The sequence below is a fragment of the Podarcis raffonei genome, chromosome 2, assembly GCF_027172205.1.
Source record: "Podarcis raffonei isolate rPodRaf1 chromosome 2, rPodRaf1.pri, whole genome shotgun sequence".
Lineage (NCBI taxonomy): Eukaryota > Metazoa > Chordata > Lepidosauria > Squamata > Lacertidae > Podarcis > Podarcis raffonei.
Genome location: NC_070603.1, coordinates 99,299,674 through 99,319,696, shown reverse-complemented (window position 1 = coordinate 99,319,696; position 20,023 = coordinate 99,299,674). Strand labels below are relative to the sequence as shown.

The 20,023-nt window shown below is 42.7% G+C and overlaps 1 protein-coding gene across 1 annotated transcript in view; it reads right to left on the bottom strand.

The window, feature by feature from the left end:
- SUCLG2 (succinate-CoA ligase GDP-forming subunit beta) overlaps positions 1-20,023 on the bottom strand; it is a 212,720-nt gene that overhangs the window by 74,247 nt on the left and 118,450 nt on the right. The window contains exons 5-8 of the mRNA XM_053378249.1: positions 19,136-19,288; positions 16,797-16,886; positions 11,712-11,808; positions 4,632-4,793 (exon numbers count right to left, since the gene is read on the bottom strand). Of these exons, the coding sequence (XP_053234224.1) occupies positions 4,632-4,793; positions 11,712-11,808; positions 16,797-16,886; positions 19,136-19,288 (502 nt within the window). The remainder of the gene's footprint in view (positions 1-4,631; positions 4,794-11,711; positions 11,809-16,796; positions 16,887-19,135; positions 19,289-20,023) is intronic.

Genomic DNA, 20,023 nt, shown 5'->3' with positions numbered 1-20,023 from the left:
CCAGAGAAGTTACAGTTTAAGAGTGGTAGGAAAACGCTGTAACTAATAATACAATAAAGAGAGAGAGAGAGAGAGAGCAGGGAACAGTGTAAAAGAGATGGACTTTCAGGTTTAATGCACATGGATACAAAGAAAGACATCAGCAATATTTGGTGTCTGGCATTCTTAGGCTGCTATTTATTGATTCATTTCTCCCCAGTGATTATGCAGAATTAAATGGACTAAGACATGTTTCACTATTGGGGTGTGTGGGGGTGTGGGTGTGTGTCAGAAAGAAAGGCCATACAGCAACTTCCTGCTCTCTGCTGCAATTGCCATTTATCTCTGGAAACAGAGCAGCATTATTTGCAAGTGTACTCCCCCCGCCTCCGTTAAAATATACCAGTGAGAGCCCAAATAGACCCAGCTGACACCATTGGGCCTGTCTGCTGTTGACTCTCCAATTGCTGTTCTCTGAGTGGTGATTTGCAGAGTCCTGGACTTTGGCCTCATGGTTCAACGCTAGCTGCAAGCCTAGATTCAAGGCCCAATATAGTATGGCGGGGTGGAGAAAATGGGGTGCTAAGAAGTCCGAAACAGTGGCACAAGGTTCCTGTCCAAGGCTGGCTGAAGAGGAACAGTCCCTTTTAGAGTCAGGAAATATACTGCAATGTTTTGTTGCAGGCTCCCCACTGGTTTTGTATAGAGATTGAGAGGAGCCCTGACAGATGCTGGGAAGAAAACATAGAGCAAACCTTGCTTGGGGATTGCATGTGACTTGCAGGCTAAATTATGCCCATTCATAGGGTAATTTTAATTGATTAGTACTTAATAAATGAGGCATAATTTTAATTGTGCATAATACAATGATGTTTTCACAGTTTTATGTTCTGAACTTGCATATACTTTCCCAGGGAATTAGGAGCAAAAAGCATATTCTGAAACCAGCAGAAACCCCACAAAACGTCTCCTTCACTTACCACTGATCCCTTAATTCCCTTGGCAGTTTTATGGGCCATGTCTAATTTCATTAACCTTGGCATAAAGCTAACATCCTGTTGGAAAATATTTAAAAACTCAGTTCTCCTTTTAACCAAACTCCCACTGGATATTCTTTTGATGACAATGCTTTAGATTTTATCTTCTTTTTTTTAATGGTTGACACCTCTGCTATGTTAAATGTTGCCTGTGTTGCAAATACATTAACTCACCTGGGTAAGAGAGAAGAAAATGCTTTGGCATGTTAAATTGATTGCTTCTCTACAAAGTAAGCTTTTAGTTTAAAAAAATTCCTTGAACAGGAGCCTACAATCCGGATGGGATGTTTCAGGCGTATAATTTGATGGTGCTATTGGTTTAATGAGCTACAAATCCTTTTAAAAATGTTAATTCCAGTTAGATTAAGACCTCAGTGCCAAAGCTACAAATTTGTTCTACCACAATCTCTGAATCTCGCAATTAAGCATGGAGAGAAATCTACATGCCATAAACTGTGAGGAGCAAAAAGCTACTTCTCTACATTTTTTTTTTTAATTCCCATGAAGGCTTAAAAAAAAGTGCAAATGAAATGTTTATGTCAAATATAGACTGGTTCAGCTCTTATTTCCATTTTTATTATGAATTTTCCTTGTATATCTGAAACTGATTTTTATGTGTAATATTTATTTTGATACTAAAAATGATGCTCTAGTTGTTAATAGTGTTTTGCAGAACGTAAAAATTCCCTGGGTTGTTTTTTTCTTTTTCTTTTTTGTATCTCCTGTTTATTTCAGATGTTTTAAGTTATGTTATAAAGCACTTAAGAGTTTTTGCTTAAATATAAGTGGTCCAGATAAATAATTTAATCTTTTATTTCCATTCACTGAAACATTTTTCAAACAATACAGGATCCCAAATTTACATGGTCACGCATGTACATTCTGTTTATCAGGTTAGGCTTTTAAAATGCTGGGGAACCGAAGTATAATGTTAACTTACACTGAAACCAGGCAGAGGGCCTTCTCGGTAGTGGCGCCTGCCCTGTGGAACGCCCTCCCATCAGATGTCAAGGAAATAAGCAACTATCTTACTTTTAAAAGAAATCTGAAGGCAGCCCTGTTTAGGGAAGTTTTTAATGTTTAATGCCGTATTGTGTTTTTAATATTTGGTTGGGAGCCGCCCAGAGTGGCTGGGGAAACCCAGCCAGATGGGTGGGGTATAGATAATAAATCATCATCATTATTATATATAACCTAATCAAACTTTTTAAAAAGAAAAGTGAACAAGAATTGTAAGGAAACAAGAGACAAAAATCCAAAGGCAAAGGTTTGGGTAGGAAGATTCTGTGTGTGCAAGAGAATCTTCCCCTCGCCCTCTCAAAAATAGTCCCATGCTTCTCACTAAGAGCCAATCCAGGCATGGGTCACATCCACACCATTCATTTGAAGAATAAAGCTACCCACAAATAATCCTGGGAACTGTAGTTCACCCCTCACAGGGCTACCATTCGCAACGTTCTTTGAGGGAAGCCATGTGCTTTAAATGTATGGTATGGTTGTAGCCATGACATACCTGAGATCTGTGATCCTTTTGTTGTTGCTTAGTAACAAAGCAGCTGCACTGGGGCTTCTAATATGATCTCGAGCAGGGGTCGGCAACCTGCTGCCCACGGTGGGTCGTTTAAACGGCCCACGACCCGCTCCTGGACCAAGCCCCCGCAGCGCCGGAAACCAGCCCATGGAGCGATCTCCATGGGAGTGAACTGGCCCAGGCAAGGTAAACCTTGCAGACCCCTGATCTAGAGCAGTGGTTCCCAATTATTTATTTATACCCTGCCCATCTGGCTGGGCCTCCCCAGGCACCCTGGGCGGCCTCCAACAAAATACCAAAACATAGCAATGCATCAAACATTAAAAGCTTCCCTAAACAGGGCTGCCTTCAGATGTCTTCTAAAAGTCTGGTAGTTGTTGTTCTCTTTGACATGTGGTGGGAGGGTGTTCCACAGGGCGGGTGCCACTACCGAGAAGGCCCTCTGCCTGGTTCCCTGTAAGTTGGCTTCTCGCAGTGATGGAACCGCCAGAAGGCCCTCGGCGCTGGACCTCAGTGTCTGGGTAGAACGATGGGGGTGGAGATGCTCCTTCAGAGGTAGCTTTTTTTACGGAAATGGCGCCACGGACCCCCTGGGTCAACAGACCACCAATTGGGAACTACAGATCTAGAGACTTATCTACCCCCACCCCCAAATTGCTAATAGCAGCTTGGGGAGAGAGGCAATTTAGACTGGGGAAAATTCATGGGAGGAACCAGCTAAAGTCCACTCCCCATTCGCTGATCCATTAATAGTCCCATATGGCTATTTCAATGTTTTTAAAAAGTGAAAGATTCTGATCAGGGATTGCTTGAGTGACATCTAGTTGAGGTCTCAACTGTTCTAAAATCTTGCCTGGGTGGTGGGTAGGGAGCCTGGACTGGCGTCCACCAGAACATAATGACTTGCTCCAGTGGATAGGTCTATCATGTGCAGAAGAGCATGAACCCTTAAAAAGGCCCCATTCATTGTCTGTAGTACATTTTCTTTGATGGTTTTCCATACAGGAAGCAATACAGAAAACACTGATTCTAAATTCAAATGATAGTTCTGGGTATGCAGTCGAAACATTCTGCCCAGATTCCTTGGGGCAGCAATTACTTTTCCTTCCATTATTTAGAATTCATTTCTATTCAAATGTTGACAACTTTTTGGATACATGGCTGACAATTCCAGTAACACAGTTGTGGAGTAAGTAAAACACCCACCCGCCATCATTTGGCATCTTTGATGTTCACAGAGCGCGCATATGCCAAGAATAATGACTGCATGCAGCTTAAATGTGAAGAACAGCTCTGCCGCACATTTTTAATGTTACTAAGTGGCCGCGTTTGGACGATCATATTGCAGCTTAATTAGCCAATCTATGAACGAGCCTTTGATTTCAACCTTTGAGCTGGCAAACAAACCAGGAAGTCTTCAGTTAACTATAGTTTCCTGTTTCGTCCAACCTGGGAGACTGGGGTTAACAGCTTCAGAACAAGCCAAGATATTAACTTCAATATCTGAAGCTGTTAACCATAGTTTCCTGGGAAAGCCAAGTTTACTGCAAACTTTCTATTTTGTTCAGGACCTTGTGCAAATGGGATGTAGATGCAGCCATGAGGCTTAGTCATACCTTGGCTCATTAAGCTGAGATACGATTATTTGAATGCAGCCTCCATGGTTGTTAACGGTTATGTCAAACACATGGCTGGGAATCCAAAAGACAACCTTAGTCATGAGCCAGTGTGGTGTAGTGGTTAAGAGCGGTAGTCTCGTAATCTGGTGAACCGGGTTCACGTCCCCGCTCTCACCTCACAGAGTGTTTGTTGTGGGGGAGGAAGGGAAAGGAGAATGTTAGCTGCTTTGAGACTCCTTAAAGGGAGTGAAAGGCGGGATATCAAATCCAAACTCTTCTTCTTCTTCTTCAAATACCTGCATGCAACCAGAATTGTTGACTGGTTTTCATTGGACTGCATACCTCTATGACCTATTGCATGGTGCTTTTGAAACTCCCCCAGTTTCCAAATACCCCCTATCTTTTAACACATAAGGTCTTTGAATCAAAGTCAGAAATGTATAGTATGAACATATTTTTGCTTACCAAAACAGGCAATGTTTCCATCCAGGCCTATGTACTTCAAGTCATAATGGGCAGCTTCATTTTCTATTGGCTCATTCTCAGATTTGTCATCCATGGCAAATATCTCTTTTTGCCTGAACTCAGCATTGTCATCAAAGTTTATCTTGGCATCAAAGCACACAACTAAATGAAAGGGAAATGAAATCAATACATCAGAGCTATTGAGTGGTTAGTTCCAAATGTGAAATAGAGTTGCATAATTTTTAAGCACCACACTTTCCAGTATCGAGAGTGCACAGTCCTGATCTCTGCAAAATCAATGTAACTCCCCACCCCGCCCCCCAACAGAATTATACAGAAGCAGGCCTCAGGGACTTAGAACAGCAGACATCAAAACTCAATTTGCCATAGGCCTACCAGGTGTCAAGAGTCTTAAATTAAGATGTGGAACGCCAGCGTGGCGAAAACACACAATGAAAGTCAGGGCAGAAAAGGGAAGCTCAACAGAGCAGTCTCCCATAAATGTTCTCAACAGACCGACGTAACAATGCATGTGTTTAATTACAAATCTGTAATAGCTGTAGCTCTTACGCGTTATGTTAATAAAGCCTTTAAGCGATTGTTTTAATATGTCCTGCACAAACAAACACAGTCAGAGAAAAACAGGGGGATAAACTAGGGAGGGGGAGAGCCACATATGCCTTGAGCTTCCTGGAGGAAAGGTGGGGTATAAATGTAATAACAAACAGATCTGAAAACAAGAGGAAATGCAACCTAAAATCAAACAGAAGTAACAAACAACAAAGCAGCTAAATATAAACAAGCTGCAATTTTAGAAGCAGATCACACACACAAGGAGCCGTGAGATTGCACTCTCCTGTCAGGAGCTTGTCCTACACTCGAGTAGGACCCTGGCAGAGACACATGCCCGACTGGCATGTTCTCTCCCTCCTGGTCTTTCTTTCGGGAGCTTCAAAAGCTTTCTTCTGCCCGAACATCACAGCGACCGATGCCAACAGACACCAGCACACTTAGGGATCCACAGAGTCTTTGCAGCTTGCGTAACAGACCTCAGCAACTCAGCACTTTGGCTAATCTACTTTATTAACATATAAACACACACGGAGTACTGCAACATGGCTCTCTCTCTCTCTCTAGCATCAGACAGCATAGAGAAAGAACAAAGGACAATAGTCCCACTTCACGGAACACAGTAACACAAACATCCTGTCTCCATCACTTCCCACTTTATGGAGTCAAAACATACACCGTCATGTGATAGACAAAAATCCCATGACTGCAATCATGGAGCAGAAATTCTAACATCTCCTTCCTGCTTCCGGCTCCAAACTTAACCAGGGTTTGCTCTTAACTGAGATATGAAACCCTGATCCATGCCTGCACCGCTAGCAGGACTCTCCTGGCAGACCTTTCTAAAGTCACCGTGGAAATCTCATTTCTGCAGAACTTTCACCATTAACAAGAGCAACATTGCAAAACAGCAGGGAAACAAGCCCACCTATTAATATTTATAAAACATTTTCTGCCGTCAAAAGAATATTGTTACATACATGATAGATTATACAAATGCACTTTTTTTTTCTCTGAACAAATATCAAAGAGAGCCCCGGCACTTCTATTCTTGGAGTGCTTTCCCTCTGCTTTTGCTATTGACATGAAGCTGTCAGAGATGTGCGAATTCAACAGCTTATGCTAAGGGGCAAGGAGAACGCTGGCAGTCCTTGGGGCCATCTAGGACAGACATTTTAATCTTCAATTTAAGCATGAACTGCAACAACACTTGCAGACTTCTTCGCAGTTCCTGTTCACCTACTCTAGAATGTACCTGTTTATACCCTCGTCCACCTGCAATATACCGTATTTTTCGCCCTATAGGACGCACCGGCCCATAGGACGCACCTAGATTTTTTTTTGGGGGGGGGGACAAAGAAAATTTTTTTTATTCCCCCCCAAGGCGCAGGGCTGGGGCGGGGGAAGCCCGAGCTTCCCCCGACCCCAGCCCCCAGAATGGGTCACAGAGCGCAGCTTCGGCATCGCTCTGGGAGCTTGCGGGGCTGGGGGGATAGCTTCCTGAAGCCTGGAGAGCGAGAGGGGTCGGTGCGCACCGACCCCTCTCGCTCTCCAGGCTTCAGCGAAAGCCTGCATTCGCCCCACAGGACGTACACACATTTCCCCTTCATTTTTGGAGGGTAAAAAGTGCATCCTATAGGGCGAAAAATACGGTATATTGAAAGCAGCAGGGTTAGGGTTATGGCTTCGCCCAAAGAATCCAGGGGGTGAGGGGATACATGTGGACAGTGGCCACATTTATGGCACCACTTTAAGTAGGCATGGCTCCCCTGCCCCAATATTCTGCGAGTTGTAGTTTGTTAAGGGTGCTGAGATTTGTTAGGAGACCCCTATTCCCCTTACAGAGTTGCAGTTCCCAGAGTAGCTTGATGGTCAATTCCACTTCCCAGGGAACTCTGGTAACTGTCGCTCTGTGAAGGGAACAGGGGTCTCTTAATATGTCTTGGTACTCTTAAAAAACTACAATTCCCAAGAATCTTTGGGGGAAGCGACCATTGCTTAAAGTGGTATGATACTGCCTTAAATACACAGTGGGGCCTAAGGTGAAGTTCTCCTATTTCACCAACAGTTATTTCTGCATTCTTTGAAGACTACCGATTTCATTTCAATGGAAAATATATATATTAATTTAATCCAGGGTTTAATGAGCAGCGCCGGTGTGTGTGGGTGTATGATACAGGAGGTAAACAAATTGCCTACTTGCTCCAAAGCAGCAGAACATTCAAATCCTATTCATAACCGCACTCATAGATTGAACGTGGATATACATCTGGATGCAAAACACCCAATACGATTCCCAATATTAATGCAGGATAGTTATATGGGCTTCTGTCATCCGTCTTGAAATCATAGAATCGTAGAATTGGAAAGGACCCAAGGGTCATCATGTCCAACCCTCTGCAATGCAGGAATCTCAGCTAAAGCATCCATGACAGATGGCCATCCAACCTCTGCTTAAAAACCTCCAAGGAAGGAGAGTCCACCACCTCCCGAGGGAAACTGTTCCACTGTCGAACAGCTCTTGCTGCCGGAAAGTTTTCCCGTATGTTCAGTTGGAATCTCCTTTCTTATAACTAATGTAAACAAAGATCACTATCCTAGGTTCCTGGTGACATGTTACATAACAATTGCAAACTACTGTATCCGGACTGAGGCCAGGATCACGGGATACAATAAACCCACCACTATCTAATGCAGGGGTGTCAAACGCAAATTCATCGGGGGCCGCATCAGCAGTTTAGTCACCCTCAAAGGGCCGGTTGTATCTACAGGACTCAATATGCGCTCAATATAAAAACAAGTGGAGGTTTCCTGAATGCATGTAAAGTGGAGGTTTCCTGTGTAGAACGGCGCTGCTAGAGGGCAGATGTTCTCTGGCTTGTAGGCTGCCGCGCATGCGCTGAAGAGGCGGCTTTCTTGTGTCAAAAAAAAAAAGTGAGAATAAAAGGTGAAGGCTGGCAGCCGGCGGCCGGCGGCGGCTACACGGGCCACATGACGAGGTCTGGCGGACCGGATTCGGCCCGCGGGCCTTGTGTTTGACACCCGTGATCTAATGCGTCGGCTTCCATTGAAAGGAATGGGAAATATTTAGTAGTGTAAGCATGAGATTGAAATCTCACTTGGTTGTATGGCTGATAATTTCCATAGATGTCGATGGGGCTGCTCACATTTAACTGATGAGGATCCACTCTCAGACATGGGCAGAATTTCCTGATTATAACGCTGGCACTTCTGTTCCATTGTCTAATGTTCCTCTCATACCTGTTGTGTTACGGAGATGTGACTTTTCACACCAGTGATTAATATGTCACGTAACAACATGGCTTCTCCCCCTCCCTTGGTGCACATGCATGCTTCTGTCTCCCAATGAAAATGGTAGGAAAGTATGGTGTGCTGTGCTGGGATCCTGCCCCAAATATTGTCACTTTACTCGCACAATTTCCTGGGTTAAGGGAGGTGCGAATGAATTTTTTTTCTGGAATCAGGTCACATGGAAACGAGTGCTAAACGTGTGCCATATTCCATTAGTTTTCTGGAAGTGTCTTTTACATTAGGTGTAAGCTCAAATACAATGAAGAAATAAACAGTGAGGGAAACATCAGGGAAATGGAATAAACTGCTGTGTGGCTGCAGCCCTAATCTGCATGCAGTTAGTATAACGCAAAACACCTAGAATCCAGCTAGAAAGTGTAATACAATAATTTACAAATAATACATCTTTCTTTTCCAATTTTTTTTTTGAATCTGGTTTCTTTTACTGTTCTGTATGTAGTGCCACAAATCTATTCAAAATGCCGCAGGGAATTTTTTAGAGGCGAGGGGAAGAGCAGCAGCTCCTGCACAGAGGCAACATTTGTAAATTCTGATCATTAATCATTTCCCCCAATAATTCAGTTTAATTTGACTATTGTGTGTTACGGTCATAAAACAAACACACACTTGATCATGACTGTAATTCAATCTCTGAATTATTGCCATGTGTTACTATAAATGAATTATTTTTATGATGTTTTGCTCTCTTTTTTTTAAAAAAGTCACATTTTGTGTGTCCAAAGGAACACAATCTTGAGGCAAAGGGAAATGTATCTTTCCTGCATCACCGAAGATCTGTGGCTTTTAAGAGAGCCATTAAGTAACCAGAGATTTTCGCTCTAAGACTCAAAACATTCTGTTTTATTCACTAATGTGGCAAGTTCTCCTTACTGGGTTTATCTGTTAGATACAAATTACTGGAGAAGATTATGCTATTTGCTTGTAACTGTGTGGACTACAACTGATGGCAACTTGCTGCATTTTGACAACCAAGATGTAGGAAAAAATATGTCGAATCAATTGAGCCATTAAGGGTTTCTCATTTATTTGGGTTTCTTTATGCACAGATATATTTCTTTCTCCGTTAGTGAATCAAATCTATGGTTCACATCCACCAGGAAGAAAGGGTTCAGCTTTGTGGGCCTGATTCTGTGGAACTCCCCTTTGCAGTCAGATATGCCCTTCCCTGCTGAATTTCAGGTTCTGGGCAAAGATATTTCCATTGCAGCAGGCATTTTATGAAATTCCATGAGCAAGCATAATACAGCTTATGTTTTTACTTGTGGGTTTTGTTTTAAACGCTGAATTATTTTGATTGATGGGTATCTTCATTGAGGGTTGTGTACACTGCTTTTGTGACTATCTATGGTGCAAAGCTCTCCCAGAAATATCAGAGGTAAAATAGAATAAAAACAAGCTTGTTCACCCTAAAAGCACTGCACTATTTAGACTTCAATCTAGTCCACACGTTTCTTGGGATTTGGACGGTCTTGGGATACTGTCTGTCTGCCGAGAAAGAAAGAAACTACTGCATTTTTTGCATTGTCTCTCATCCCTGAACATTCCTTATGACAAAAATGAATCATTACAAGTTTCACTCACATATTGTATCAGAAATGGGGAAAATAATCAAGTAAAGCAACAATAGGGCGGAAAATCAATGGAAAATGAGATTTTGGCTGCTTGAAATGTGACAGTAACTATGCTGGAAGCTGTTACAAGAAGAGTTGTGTATATAAGCCTCCCATAAATAAACATCTGTTAAGGGAGATAAAGATCCTGTTGAGAGTCTAATTGGCCTTTAACTCAATGCCATGTTAGCCAGATGAGGCGCAAGCCTAAAGTGAGTTTCAAGCTATGGCTATGAAGGCTATTCTGTTTAGAATTAGCCACCGCCCTAGCCACGAGCGTGCATGCATTTAGGGTGCTCAAATGCAGCAAGAGGATCAGGGACGTGTTTCTGGTCCCCCTCTCAATGTCACAATCCCAGTGGTCCTGTCAGGATCAGGCATGCTCAGACTCATGAAGCAGAAGCAGAACTCTGGGTGGTAGTGGGCGTTTGTGGTAACCAAGGATGGAGGCTTTCCCCCTTTCGCCTCTCCCATGGAGCGTAGAGCTTCATTTGAGCTGGAAGCGGCAGAGGCTGTTGTTGTTTAGTCGTTTAGTCGTGTCCAACTCTTTGTGACCCCATGGACCAGAGCACGCCAGGCACTCTTGTCTTCCACTGCATCCCGCAGTTTGGTCAAACTCATGCTGGTAGCTTCGAGAACACTGTCCAACCATCTCGTCCTCTGTCGTCCCCTTCTCCTTGTGGCCTCCATCTTTCCCAACATCAGGGTCTTTTCCAGGGAGTCTTCTCTTCTCATGAGGTGGCCAAAGTACTGGAGCCTCAGCTTCATGACCTGTCCTTCCAGTGAGCACTCAGGGCTGATTTCCCTAAGAATGGATAGTTTTGATCTTCTTGCAGTCCATGGGACTCTCAAGAGTCTCCTCCAGCACCATAATTCAAAAGCATCGATTCTTCAGCGATCAGCCTTCTTTATGGTTCAGCTCTCACTTTCATAGATCACTACTGGGAAAACCATAGGGAAGGACGCAGCATTGTAGTCAAGGACCAGGTGCCACTCTCCATAGATGGGAAGAGTGTGCATTTATAACCTCACGGTTATAAGCCGCACGGCAAGAGAGCCATGCAAACAAGCACACCAGAGCTGGCCTTTAAAAGCTTGGTGGGAGGAGTGTGAAAATTGGTTGGGGCATCTTGGTTGCTCCTGCTCAGTTCTGAACTTCTTTGCCTGGCTCCTGAAGTTCTGACACCTACTGCCAATTTGGCTGCTGAGCCTGTATTATTACTTATGTGAATGAAGATCTCTGTAAGAGCCCCGTCGTTGTGTTTTGGGCAGGAGTCAGGACTTGCTCATGCAAGGAAACATGCAAACAGGACAAGAGTTTAGCATCGATGAGCGCAGAATCACACATTGCAGTCAAAGCTTGGGAAGGAGGTGGGGATTTTGAATGTGACAATGGTGGAAAAGAGGCAGACGGTGTGCCCATGGCACATTTTCTTAGAAAATTAGGGAGGTTATGTTGGCACAAGGGTGTAGTATAGAACTCCCATGCATGTGAGTTCATCTAGAAATTCCTATTTCTCTGCTAGATCAAGGTGCTTTTTTAAATCTTTCTTTTTCTCTTTCGTACCTTGTCCTTCTGGAGTTTCGCCAAAGGGATTCACTTCAACTTGAGTGGCATCAATTTTCAGGAAAAGGTTGTACAGCTTCTTAATTTGATCGGCAGCCTAAAGTTGAAAAAAGTGGTGCATAATTACACAAAAGTAAACCAGCGGAGGCAGGCAGAGAATTATCCTGAATTAAGATGCTAAAGATGTTTGTATTTTCTGCATCAGTGTAAAAGCAGCTACAAAAAGTTAATGACATAATAACCTTCCTTTATGAAACACTAATGCTATCTATTGCTTTTAAATCAGTGGCCGATTATTTTAGCCAGGAGGAAATGGAATGCTGATTTGAAACGTCAAACATTACAGAGGCTCACTCTTCGCAGTGCACTAAATAGAACTTTGTAGTTAAAAAAAGAGAGAGAGAGCAGTGTCATTAATTCAAACAAACTTAATTTAAGCACAATGAACCAAGTTTGAGAGTTGATAATGAATACATTATGCTGATATTGAAGTTAAAGTGATTACCTTAATGAGACTAAATTCAGAAACTGTGAAGCAATATGCAGCTGACAAATGCAGATTAGTTGCTGAATTTGTTTGGAAAATGTATAAACCCTCCCTCCCAGCATCAAAATGCAACTCTGACTGAAGAAACAATTGTTGAAAAATTGGCTTCTTTGCTCTCTAAACTCAGCTCTTATCTGTTTTCTGGTAAGCAGCATTGACACACGATCAGAACTAACTAAATAACTGCTGCATATTCCTTAAATGTAATTGTAAAAAAGCAAATAGGGAGGCCACTATTTAGAAACGGCATTAACTTCATGATCTGCTGAGCCTTTTATAATCGCCCACAACCGGGAGCAACTGAACAGGGGCTGGTTTATCTAACAGTTTGTTCCTCTGTGTCATTATATTGGGGAATCAACAACTGCACATCAACAACCGCAAGCCTCTAAAAGAATCAGCTAGCCTCTGGTTGCCAACTCCAAGGCTAAACAGAAGTATGGACAGACTGATGTCTGTAGCTGTCTTGGGGAAGAAAGAGCGTGTGCCCCCCCCCCCATATGCCACATCATCCCTCCAGTGGTCCTACCTTGAAACAAACTGCTGACCTGGTAACAACATAGAGGAAGCTGTTCATAAAATAACTGCATGGGGAATCTTAGCCCTTGGATCCTCGTCTCTAAAGCAGGGATGGGGAACTGGTAACCCTCCAGAAGTTGCTGATCTCCTATCAGCTTGGCATGCAGAAGGTGCCAGGTTCAATGCAGAGACATTTCCAGGTAAAGTTGGAAAAACTCCTGCATGAAAGCCACTGCCAGTCAGCTTAAGACTGAGCTAGATGGATCAGGGTCTGCCGCAGGGTAAGGCAGCTTTCTAGGATGAGAGACGCTGGGCAAAGTACTCTCTGGTAGGCCTCATCCTCTGTTGGTGGAGCTGCTCATTCAAAATTTATTTGATTGATTGATTTCTATACCGCCCTTCATCTAAAGATCTCAGGGCGGTTCCCAAGATAAAAGCACAGATAAATAGTTAAAACAGAAACAACAAAACAATAACCCCCGCTTCACACAGACACAATTAAAAGGCCATAGAATCAGCCAAAGGCCTAGTTGAAGAGGAACATTTTTGCCTGGTGCCTAAAGATATATAATGAAGGTGCGAGATGAATCTCCCTGGGGAGAGCATTCCACAAACAGGGAGACGCTGCAGAAAAGGCCTGTTCTCATGTTGCCACCTTCCAGACCTCACATGGATGGAGGAGGCAATGAGAACCGTTCTTTAAAGGCCTTGACTGATGTTCTCTGCACAAAAGGTGGCTTATATAAGTGAGAACCAGTGGCCTAGGGAGTTTTGAGGAGAGCAGTAATTGCCGGAGACAGCACTAGATGGCTGAACACCGCCATGTTAATTTCCCACAGTGCCCCAGAGCAACCGTACGATGATCAGGGACATTTGGGGGGAATTAAAATGGCAGATGGGTTTAGCCATGTGGTGCTGCTCAAAGCATGGAGCTGGGGGGGAGGGCAGGCATCAGCAGTGGGTTCTCCCGGCTGCCCAAGGATTCCACATGCTGATACCATAAGTGATTTAGTGACTACTTGTAGCTGTTCATAGTTTACTTCATCCCAACGGCGTTTATGGTTCTCACTGACATAAGCCACTTTTGTGCACAGAACATCAGTCAAGGCCTTTAAAGAATGGATCCAATTCTAATTTGAATGAACTGCTCCACACGACCAAAACTAAACCCCAAATGTTTTGAATCTGAAGAACAAACGGCAGTTCCCTAACCATACGTTTTATCAAATGAAGTATTTACTATGTTTATAGTAAAGTTCTCCACATTAATGTTTGAAATAATTTGGATACTAATGGATATTGTTAGTATAAACTGAAATTTAGCCCACCCTGCAAAAAACACACCCTACAAGGCAGTCGTCAAGAAGTATTAAGATTTGTCACAAGGACTCCACAGTATGTTAAACGGAAGAATTTCACTGTCGTACTAACTAGAATTCTTCTGGCATCTACCTACTGGGGAATATAAACGATTATGATAAGACCAAATTAAATAGACCTTTGATTGTACTGATGTAGCCATTATGTTTCTATGCTCCAGTAAATCACACTGCAAAGGTTATAGCACATGGGAAGAAATGTATTAGCTGTTGTTTAGTTAAGCAGTTCATGCATTGTGCTAATAATTAAGTGCTAGAACATGCAAAGCTAGAAAGATTTAATAATAATTCTCTCTCATTAAAGATACTGCTAAATCTTCAAATGGGTGTTAATCATCTTAATGATTATGCATTTGTTAATTGCACAGTTGGGATAGAAATTAATTAGAAGTGGTGTATTAAAAATTCAAAGGTTTTACAAAAGTGGCATTTTGATGATATGGGAAATTCTGTGCAAAACCCCTCACAAAAAAACAATTTATCATCCTTCTCTTCCCAGAGCAGTAAAATAAAGATTAAGCTAGTTGCAAAACAGGCCTGGTGGCTTGCATTTTCATGCTCCCATTTTGGAACATGAATGATAAATTTTAAGAGGAGTGAAATGCATGCTGAGAATCTACCATCTACAAAATGGCAAGCTTTTGCTTTTCAGTAATAACCTGAAGAAAACTGCAGGGGAAAAATTCTGTAGAAAAATTGCAGAAGAGAGCTGTGTTGGATGGTAGTGGCAAAAAGATCAACACTGCATTCCAGAGCCATTTTAATCAGCAGGCATCTTCACATTGGTTTTTCAGGATTGGCTACCCTGGAAGGGATGGCCAGGGACATTTCTCTTAAGCATCCAGTGGAAGACTGAAGTGCTACCTGTTTATATATTTGCATTGTATTTGTTATTTTATGGTTTGCTGCACTGGGCTACTTTGGGAGGAAGGGCAGAGTAGAACTGAAATTAAAATAATTAATTAATATACAGTCGTACCTCGGAAGTCGAACGGAATCCGTTCCGGAAGTCCGTTCGACTTCCAAAACATTTGGAAACCAAGGTGCGGCTTCCGATTGGCTGCAGGAAGCTCTTGCAGCCAATCGGAAGCCGTGTTGGACGTTCTGGTTCCAAAGAAAGTTCACAAACCAGAACATTGGCTTCCGGGTTTGCGGTGTTCGGGAGCCAAAACATTCAACTCGCAAGGCATTCAGGATCCAAGGTATGACTGTAATTTATAATAATAATATAATGTAATGTAATGTAATGTAATGTAATGTAATAATATAATATAATATAATATAATATAATATAATATAATATAATATAATATAATATAATATAATATAATAAAATAATATAATATAATATAATAATATAAATCTCCATTGCTATGGAGAGTAAAAAATGGACAGTTTGTATACTGTGGATGCATGTAATTTTGTACAGTGGTACCTCGCATTCGTTCCGGAGGTCCGTTCTTAACCTGAAACTGTTCTTAACCTGAAGCACCACTTTAGCTAATGGGGCCACCTGCTGCCGCCGCGCCGCCAAAGCACGATTTCTGTTCTTATCCTGAAACAAAGTTCTTAACCTGAAGCACTATTTCTGGGTTAGCGGAGTCTGTAACCTGAAGCGTATATAACCTGAAGCATATGTAACCCGAGGTACCACTGTACACTCTACATACAGCCGTTGGGGTACCTCTTGGCATTGTCCTCATCATAAAGCTGCACCCAGGAGCAGGGATTTGCGAACAATTACAAATGGTGGAAATTCCTGTGTACTGGAGAAAGTAAAGCACCATCCCTTCACCTACATATGGGCCACTGATGCTGTTTCTTGGTCATGGGACGTGATGGAATTCTGGGAATGAGCTTCTGGAAAGACGGACGGGGAAGCACAATTCAAGGTAATGCCTGAAGAAAATAGGAGGTCATTTCCAGTAAGCAGTGAAAGGCTTATTGGGTTGGGTTCAAACTTAGTCCAGCTCAGAGTAGATCCATTTATTTCAACGGTTGTACGCTCAGCAAGCCTACATCTAGATCCTACCTATTTGTTATCCCAAACCAAGTAGGCATGCTCTAAGAACAGATTCTTGGGATGAAGCCAACCAAGTTACACTCAAGAGCTGAACCACTGAAATCAATTATTGCAATCAACTTAAGTCCGTGGATTTCAAAGGATCTGCTCCAAGTACAGTGGTACTTCGGGTTACATACGCTTCAGGTTACAGACTCTGTTAACCCAGAAATAGTACCTCAGGTTAAGAACTTTGCTCCAGGATGAGAACAGAAATCGTGCAGCGGCGGCGCAGCGGCAGCAGGAGGCCCCATTAGCTAAAGGGGTGCTTCAGGTTAAGAACAGTTTCAGGTTAAGAACGGACCTCCGGAACGATTTAAGTACTTAACCTGAGGTACCACTGTATGATTTAGTTGGAACCCGTATTTTGAACACCGATTGTTTGCCGTAACTCCTAAATGAGAAAGGAAACCAGAAGCGGTGGTATCCCATGACCTCTGATGCCACCAAGGTCACTGCCACACTGGGTGCAATCCTCCCTATGTATGAAAAGTTACTGGAACTCCAGAGAACTACTGAGTGGAAAAGGGTCCCAGACATCTGAATGCAGTCATGGTTTTGCTCCTGGTAAAATTTACCTGCTGTTGCAGAGGTCCCTTGAATCCCAGATTTTCTGCCAGCCGTTGGGCCTGAAGATCCTTCACCCCTTCAAAAATATCTATTTCCTCCTGTTGCAATAAAGTGCACAAAACAGAACTAAGATATTCAGTTTGAAAACAGACCCATAACTTCAAAAGCACCCCCAAAATGCTTAATATATATTTGCAAGTTATTAATTAAAATGTGGCAAGTTGCCAAAAGTCTGAGACTGAGGCTATAGCAGCTGCCTATAGGGTATGTTTTAATTACTTTGCCAGCCAGAGAAGAGAGTCCCTCCAAAAAACTATGTAATTCTTCAGGGTGGCATGCTGACAAGACAATCTGACACCAGTTTTCACTTTTAATTACTGTACAGATGGCATCGATGAATACTTAGTCTGTTAATTTTTGTGACTGGTTCTGGCAAGGAACCAGAGCACTGGTGTCAATGCCCGGTAACGTTTCTCTGTTTGTGTACATTTCAAATGTGCATTATGGAACTCTGCATGCATGTACCGTTAGCTCACCAAATATATAAAAGGGATCCTTGTTGCTAAGTGACTGTCTCATGATAAATACTTTTAAGACAGTAACCACTATTAGAAGGTCATAATACAATCAAGCATTCCAGTACAGTAACATGAAATAACAACTAGCTCTAATGTGAGGGAAAACCGGCATTTCATAACAGCAAGTAAACCATTTGTATTGCTAAGGAGCGAAAGAGTAATTTCTTGCTGAGGGGGCAACAGAGGCTAATTTATAGAGGAGCAGAACCAGATAGATAGCTACTGCTGGACAATACACTTCAGACTATAAGGGAACAATACTTGTTTGTTGGGATGCTCCCCTCATGAAATTGCCTCTATGATTGTGGAAGCCAGGCACCTTGACACTCCAATTTTCTTTTTCCTCAGAGGTAAGCCCCACTGTGTTCAACCTAAAGTGACCATTCTCTTTAGGGCCAGTTTGGAAAACCAGCAGAATCCGGTGGCAAATATTCTCTTAGAATGAGCCCCTTTAGGCTGCAGGTGGGGTGTGGAATATTAAGAGCTTTGTTTTGGTCCAGGAGGAGATGGCTTAACTGTATCTTGGGTTCAGATGGCATGCTAAGCTGGAAGTTGGCTTAGCTGCCATGCTGAGCTAAAGTAAAAGGACTGGGAAGGAGCACAGCGAGTGTTAAGCTCCTCTCAGGGAGCCATCAGATTTGCAGTCCTGGGAAGTCATCGTTTGACTTGCTATGACACTCCTCTGTCAGGAGAAGTGTCTGTGAACACATGAAGCTCTGCAATACATTGTTCAGACCACTGGTCCTATCTATCCCAAAAGCTGCTCTGAGTAGCCGAAACTATTCAAAGTCTCTGCAAACTGTAATCTTTTCAACTGGAGATACCATAATTTCAGCCTAGGGCCATCTCCACGCAAAGCACCCTGAGCTCTGACCCCTCCAATACAACACGTGTTTGGCACATGAACAGCCCATTCTGCAATGCGCCATATGAACATATCTTGTACGCATGGAGACTGCGAGCCATATAATTGCAAACTCTGAAATGGCAGGGTTCTATGTGGGCCACTGTGTGCATGGTCTCTGTGAGCAGCGGGTGAAGCTGGCCCCTGCACACACATTCACTGTACACACAGAGGACCTGATCTAATAGTGGCAAAGAATAAATGGATCAACTCAATCTGCATTTGAGCACTGGTATTGTAATAGATATATACACAGTTGAAAGACTGCAAAAGAAGTGATAGTTGTCAGGGATGTCGTAACTTAGCAGTAGGGAACTTCCAGACCAGGATCTTTGTTAGATGCTCCAGTCCTCCGCATTTGACCAGTGAGGTGATTTCATCCAAGGCAAGCCATGCCCACCTTCCCCACACATGACACCATCAGCTGTACTCATTGGTGGGGATTGCAAAGAACAATGTTTTTGCCTGCATGATTTGGGTCAGAGCTGCCCACCAGCCAAACTTGGTTGACAGGGGAATGGGAGATAATGATGTGGATCCAATCCAGTACCACAGCCATAGCTGACAATCTCCAACACAGTTTCCCATTTGTACAGTACGCCGCCCTTTGCTGTTCCTAATGAAACCAAACCAAACCAAGTTAGACCTGTTATTGTGTGTTGTATGAACCTGGCAAAAGGAACTCAACACGCCCAGTTTGCTTTTTCATGACATTGGAAGAAATTTTCATGCTGGTGTCATGGGAAGCTCCAATTTCCCATACAAGGTTTGATGCTGCTGCTGGTGGTGATGATGATATAATAAGAATAAGAATAAGAATAAGAAGATTTTTTAAAAACTTATGTCACCAAGTTTTGAAATGTACCTTGAAGATGAGTTCCGGGCTTTTAGCTGCCACTTCTTCTATATCAACCCCACCTTGTGGGCTGCCAACCAGAACAGGTCCATTGCAAGCTCGATCCATTAATATTGCAAAGTAAGTTTCTCTTGAAATGTCTAGTGCTTCTGCCACCATGACCTGCAAAGTACAATTTGGCAATGTATTATTAGCACGTCTTTGCTGGCAATATCCAACGGAGACAGTATTTCGTTAGCTGCGCTGGAAATTCAGGCTTCCGAGTGAGGAAGTGGCCATTATTCAGAGAGAACACATTGTACTGTAATAAATGTGCACTGGAGTTCGACTCACATTCTTGAATCCATCATTGATTTCTCTCGTCACGGAAGAAATCAATGACTTCATTAGGACATTGGTATCATACAGTTCCTTTCCATTTCATTTTCCTCAGGATTATGGAAATAACCCACAATGGAGATGAGAGAACACGAGAGGAGAAACTACCACAAACTAAGGAGGGATGTTTTCACAAGTTATTTGAAACAAATGCAGGAACAGTATACTTACCTTGGTCCTATTAGCAAGCCCTTACATCAAAGGAAATAAAAATAAGAGAGAAATTTAAAAGGGGCAATTTTAACTTTGTCCAAAGCTGAGAATGATGGGGAAATTATCTTACATCTTCTTCTTTTAGAAACCTGAGGGTTTCCTGTGCGAGTTAGGTTAGGCTGAGAAACAGTGACTGGTCCAAGGTCTCCCAGTGAAGTATTTATGGCTGAGCAGGGATATGAATGAACCCAAATGGCAGTGTTTTGTTGATATCCCATATATTTGTTTTTGCTATTTTCCCATTTCTGAGAATCTCTCTCTCCCCTTCCTCCCCTGACACTTAACAAGGGCTTTTTTTCCAGCCGG